The sequence below is a fragment of the Arachis hypogaea genome, chromosome 16 (genome assembly GCF_003086295.3).
Source record: "Arachis hypogaea cultivar Tifrunner chromosome 16, arahy.Tifrunner.gnm2.J5K5, whole genome shotgun sequence".
In the NCBI taxonomy this organism is placed as follows: domain Eukaryota; kingdom Viridiplantae; phylum Streptophyta; class Magnoliopsida; order Fabales; family Fabaceae; genus Arachis; species Arachis hypogaea.
Window position 1 is genome coordinate 8,209,760 of NC_092051.1, and position 6,767 is coordinate 8,216,526.

General features: G+C 28.3%; 1 protein-coding gene across 2 annotated transcripts; it reads right to left on the reverse strand.

Annotated features, from left to right (window-relative positions):
• Positions 1-268: 268 nt before the first annotated feature.
• Positions 269-6,163, reverse strand: LOC112759182 (ABC transporter G family member 15). Of its 2 annotated transcripts, none has more exons than XM_025808003.3 (9): positions 5,884-6,163; positions 4,004-4,083; positions 2,247-2,708; positions 1,954-2,073; positions 1,730-1,861; positions 1,380-1,658; positions 1,030-1,302; positions 840-947; positions 269-670 (listed from the first exon to the last, which is right to left on the reverse strand). In XM_025808003.3, exons 1-9 carry the CDS (start codon positions 6,146-6,148, stop codon positions 434-436), a joined length of 1,956 nt encoding a protein of 651 aa, XP_025663788.3. In that variant the 5' UTR covers positions 6,149-6,163; the 3' UTR covers positions 269-433. The 2 variants fall into 2 exon arrangements, with proteins under 2 accessions (XP_025663788.3, XP_072075854.1); XM_072219753.1 differs by having other exon boundaries at positions 5,844-6,027.
• Between the last annotated feature and the right edge of the window lie 604 nt (positions 6,164-6,767).

Sequence of the window (6,767 nt, forward strand, 5' to 3'; positions counted from 1 at the left end):
TATTTCAAATTTAACATTAGTATATATATTATATAATCAATTTCTAAACAGTATAAGAATATATTATATAATATAATTAATTTACCTCCTCACAATATGCGCGAATCTCATTCTAGTTATAAATAAAGTGGGAAGTTCAAAATCAATTTCCTAATCCGTATGTAAAACCCCAAATTATTTAACTATGACATGGAAATGAGAGACAGAAAAATAATGGAGAATAGATTCTCAAATACATTTATTTTTATCTAAAATTAATCATTAAAAATTATTAAACATATAATAAATTTTAATTATTAATTCCATACAAAAATTACTACAAGTGAGTTTTTACTCAAAAATATATGTAGTAAGATAAAAATATGAAGCGCTTATCCTTAATTATGTGAGATGAGGATATTGACTACTCTTGTGAGTAAAATGTGAAGGAGAGTCATTCACTCATTGTGGTGCGTAATATTGATGAAGCTCTGTCCCTATGCTTAAGAGCCAAGTAAAAAAGCACTCTATAAGATATTAACAACAAAACCAAGACTCCAACATCCCACCATTTTGAATAATCTGTTTGGATTCCAAGTATTTCCTTAAGTATCACCTCACCTTTTATCTTCCTATCCCCAGGTATTAGTGGTTCAAATTCAAGTCCAACGAAGTCATTCTTGTATTGACCCTGATTCTCACAATAAAGATTCCTGTGTTAATATATCAATCATGCATTACCATGATATATATATGTGTGTGAATGTGTTAGGGACTTGCGGATTATGGGATGCCCCAGGTTTCACATCGACTAGTATGAGATGCTTGATGTTGTATAATATGAGTATGAACATTTGTACCTCTATGGACCATGCAATATAACTGATGTAGGACATTGGATAGCGCCAGAAGAATTTAGGAATGTCTGTTATCCTTCTGGCTACATTTGATGGCATCAACATGAGTACCTATTTGAAAATTCAAACTTTTATCAAAACCAACTTAGATTAGTCGAGTGATCTGCTCGCTGTGTGAAGATGAAATGCTTACAGATACACCAGCTGCAGTTACAATAGCTAGCAATTGGTTGGAGACTAGTGCTGCAACCACAAGCATGGAGCCTTCTGTGACAGAAATGCTGCAGAAGAGGTTTATGCAAAAGTAGCAGTAATGAGAGAATCCAGGGTGAAAATTCACCATGTGGTAAAGTATTGTTCCTGAAGTCAGGGAAATGGCAACAACAAAAGGGAGTGATGATATGAAACTCGACAGCACGTAAATGGCCTCGCCATAACGCCTCCCAAACCTTTCGCCTTCGAACACCTAGTACTCGAAATCATGAAGGAAGTGAGACTCTTTTTGTTTCCATAATCCATTGGCATGATTTGAGATTTGTGTACCTTTAACTCCTCAAGGAAGAAGGGCATGCCACCAATACAAAGGAAGGTCATAAAGCCATAGATGAATCCATCACACTTGCTTCTTGGCAAGATTGCATTATTACTTGTTCCTACATTTAGATAAAGAAAACCAGCACACACTGATACTAAGATGTAGAACAAGATCCTTAACCAGTAGTAACCAATGTCTCTAGTCATGTTAAGGAATGATCTGTGAGTCAAAGTGCATAGCTGCTTCAGTGTGCTAGTATCATATGCTCTCTCAATAACAGCTTCTTTCTGCAACATATTGAATTGAAATTTAATGAAATACAAACAATAGAGGAATGTTATCTTATAAACTGACTTACTCTTAGTTTGATTTCTCTGATTTTTTCTCTCACATTTGCTGAATGCATGGAATTCTTGAAACTGTTTATCAGATTCCATTTGGTCTCCTCTGTAGTCATATTCACTAAAGAATTCCATGATGATGGGGTATCCTAAACATAAAAAACACAAACAATAAAAGCATTTTAAGAAAAGTCTAAAAACATTGAAACAATTACTACAAGATAATTTTTTATGTACTAACATTGACATTTTTGGACCGCATTAGACTTAGAACATTATCAAACTCTGGACTAACGCATCGAAGGAAGTGCTCCGGAGGATTCTTTCTTGTTGGACAAGGAAACCCTGCATCAGCAAAGAACTGAATTGGAAGAATAGAATCTAGTAAGTTCTTCAAGTTTTAGATATAACATTTTGGGTAGTTGTAGTTCTTAAGACAAAAAAAACAATTAATTTTAAGTTTTTAACCAAAGAACTAAAATAGGACGAAATAAGACCTTAGAAAATAAAAGAGTCTAACTTTTCACCACCCACCTTAATAGCATTAGTTCTTTCTCCAAAATAGACAGTTTCACCTGCTGCAAGGAGCACCAAATCATCAAAGAGATTGAAAACTTCACTGCTAAGTTGGTGAATGGAGCATAATACTATTCTTCCATTATGTGCTATGCTTGTGAGAGATGAAATGACAAAGAAAGCAGCAGCACTATCCAATCCACTGGTAGGTTCATCAAGCAAAAGTATATGAGGCTGAGTTAAGATTTCAATGCCAATGCTGAGTCTTCTCTTCTCTCCTTTACTTATTCCTCTTGAATGCCAATTCCCAAGCCTGCTCTCTGCACATTCTTCAAGACCCATTTCATCGAGCGTCTTGGCTACAACCTTGTCAATCTCATCTTTGCTCTTGTTTGCAGCAAGTCTCAGATGAGCAGCATATGTTAGTGTTTCCCTCACTGTTAGAGTTCCCAGGAAATAGTCTTCTTGAGTTACATAATTCTGCAGATGCATCATAAAATCATGTTCATTCAAACTCCAATTTGATAAATGCCAATCCAAATATATACAGCATGTGTTTGGATTACAGTTTATAAACATAAATCACGTTAACTCAAACTAACTTATCATTAAAATCAATTTTACAAAATCAATTTTATGCAAATTTTCGTTTGTAAACTGTAATCCAAACACACATTAAATGATTAGTATCCATAGCTAAAAGCCCATTAAAAAAACGCAGAAACTAAAAATAGTTGCTAGTTTTGGTAGTAAAATCACTTCTGCGTTTATAAAAAAATAATTTGCCAAACCAAAAATTAAAACTTTGAAAAAGTCTAAACGTGATTCTTCCTTTCCAACGGATTTCCCAAACACACCGTAAGTGATTGGGTATAGTTTCATAGCTGAAATTTATGTAGAGTTATTTGCATGTACATTTTTGTGCAATCATCTACTTCTTGTAACTCATTTGCAAACAGTAAATTACTCATGGTATTAAAGTCATATATTTGGTATCTAATAAAAAAATTATTTATACTATTATAAATAAATTAAATTATTCTTTAATTACAAGTTTGATTATTTTAGTGTTAATTATTTAGTTAAAAAATATGTAACTTAATATATATAAAGATTAAAATTTATATGCAGTTAACTTCACGTGAAATTGATAGCTGAGAGTGATCAGATGATAATTTAGTTAAACCTATCAAATTATTTAACGACTCTCAACTATCAACTTCACATAAAATTAACTGCACATGAGTTTTCACTATATATAAATGTATAATAATTTATATCATTTTTTTACATTTTTTATAATATAACAAATAAATTGTTTAATTTTTTTATTAATTATTTTTAATATTAAAAATACAATGTATAAAAAAATGTGCATAAAGCAAGTTAGTACATATTTCTAGTTACATAAAGCATTTTTTTTATAGTCAATCAATAAAAAAATTTTGTACATACATATCTTAACAGATTAACCGTATTATCATTTATATTATGCATCCACACTCATCTAAACCTGATTTTCTTTTTAGGTCGATACTTTATTTCTTTGTACAAGAATCATCAGCTGTAGTTGGTCGACCTTATTTTTTTTTGTTTCGATAAAAGATCCAAAAATAACATTTTTCTGTGCAAGAGAATAATATCAACAATAGATTTCTAATGTTTATGAAATATTGTGATACAATTATAAATGTGGACTTGACATCTGTAGTTAGATATTTTCTTTACTCTTTAGACACTATGTATTATTAATTTATTATTGTTTTGAAACTTACAATGTTTCTGCAGCTTGTAGTTGTCTTAGTCCCATTGAGTGTTACATTTCCAGTGATTCTAACATTGCCGCCAAGCCTTCCTGAATCAAAGGGGAATTAATGTGATTTTTAAAAAGAACTTATAAGAAAAAAAAAAGGGAGAGAATTTGGAAACTTTTAAGCTTTTTTTTTTTCTTAAAAAAATAATTAATTTAATTGTTAAAATCAAGTCATGGAATAAGTCTTGTTTCTCATATGCTTGAGAAATCCACATTCAGAGAGAGTATAAGAAATTCTTTTTTAAAAAGAAATAATACATAATAGAGAACATACGATCAATATTCAATATATCTTCCTATTTTTTTTTGCCAAATTCAAATAAAATTACAATGACAAAAACACACACACATAATATTAGATTCTCTTTGTTTTTGGTGAACAAATAAAATTACAAATTTGAGTGACAGAGAAAGAAAGTGGACTTTTAGGGGTAAGAAATATATTTTTTTAGGTTGCTGTGCTACTAAAAAGTGGTAATTATTGTCAGATTTATGGTCGAATTTTACGACAAATATTATCATCGAATCCTGTGACGGTTTAATGTACAATTTTGTCGAGCTTAAATATTACCATTAAATTCGTATTTTCGCAAGAAAATTCAATAATAACAAATGGCGCATAATGTCTTTAAATTGACACGCATTTTAAATAAGATAATTTTAGATTATTATAAAAATAACCGATATCAATAATTAGTCAGGAGAGATTTATTTTTTCGTCAAAATTAGTGTTAGTTAATTATATTAGTGTATTAATAATGTGTCTATTAATTTTGATGTAATGTTAATATAAAGCAGTTTTACATGTGTATTTAATTCCGTATTCCCACGTTGACAGAAATAACTGTTTTTTTTATATTGATAGTGTGAATGGTCATTCAAAATAATAAATATGATTAAAAAATTGTATAAAATATTTTATATTATCAGTGCATCAAAATTAAATTTTAAGTATAATATATACTAAAACTAAAAAGATTGTGGATTCAATTCTTAAACTTAACAAAATATTTTTATAGATTATACATATAATAAAAGGTATTTTAAGAAAAAAAATATACACTAATTATTTTTCATGTTCCATTATATATAGTAAATTAACAAAAATTATTTTTAATATGATGCATGAATATGAAAATTAGAAATAAAAATAAAAATAAAAATCATACCCATCGATTTTTATTATTTATTGTTTTAAAGAAAATTAGAAATTGCATCTAGTTTCATTATTTAATATTTTTTAAATAAGAAATTGCACACATCCACTTATCTTTTTATTTTTTTAACAATTAGAAATCGCATCCATTGATTTTTTAATTTAAAAAAAAAAATCAGAAATTGCCCTAAATTTTCCTTATATCAGCTTTTATATTACAGTATTAAAACTCTAAAAAAATTCAATATTTTTTACTTTTACCAAAAAAAAAAATCATATATAAAAAAATAAAAAAGTTCCCGTAGATTAATCTATATAAGTAATAAGAGTGTGATGGATTACAAACCATATATACTATGAACAAAATATACTAGACATACAAAAATATTATGTGTATATAAAAAATATTATATATTTTAATATAAATAATAAGCAATAAATTTGGTGATTGATTTTATATATATCTATAAAAGATGGTTGATCAGAAAAAGATAACAAATGAATCATGGTTAAGAAGTGATGGCTGAAAGCAAAATGATTATATAAAACATATAAATAATGGGATAAAAATTTATGTACAGTTGATAAATGAGAGTTGTTAAATAAAAAGCTATTAACTATTAATTTCACGTAAAATTAACTGCACCTGAGTTTTCAACTATAAATGAGTATGAATGAGTAGATACCAGCAAGAGCATCAAGGAAAGTGGATTTGCCAGCACCAGAAGGACCAATTAGAGCCATGATTCTGTTTGGTTCAGCATATCCACTTATTCCATTCAACACTTTCTTCCTTCTTTCATTACTATAACTGCTTACTACTTCCACTTCCAAATTCTCCCAAACCAAGCACACTTCTCTAATATTATTATCACTCTCCATGATTGCACCACCATCATGCAACTCCATTGTTGTTGGAGCCATAATAACAGGCAACATGCATGTACACATCTTGTCTTTATGTTATGTTTATATATACAGCTGTCTACATATTTAAATGAAATACATGTTTAAATTGATATTCAATTTGTATATTTCTTCAATTTAAGTTTGAAAAAGCAAAACAATAAAAAATAAAAAATTTTAAAACCACAATTAAATTATTAATAGTGATAGGTGCAAAATATATATAAGTAAAGAAAAAGTATAGGGTACTAACATATTATTTGTCAATTTATTGTCAATAATAATTAATTATTATATTTTAAACACATATATAAAGAGACACATCTAGAAAATATATCTATAAAGACACTTCTATTAAACACAGTCATAAAAAAGACATTTTTATTAGACACATCCACGAAGACACTTTCATTAAACACAATTATAAATAAGAGTTGATAGAAGTTGACAGAATACTGTTGGTAACATAGCGAGACCGATAAGTAAAACACTGAATCTACGAGATTACAAACATTATTTTTTTAAAATGTTACGTGAATACTAAAAATTAACTATTAAATTAGTCACTGTATTTATTTTTATGTATGTATGCATAATTTTAATTTTTTTTCGTCTTAAATTTAAATTAATACTAATTAACTTTTTTTTTTCACATAAAAGTTTT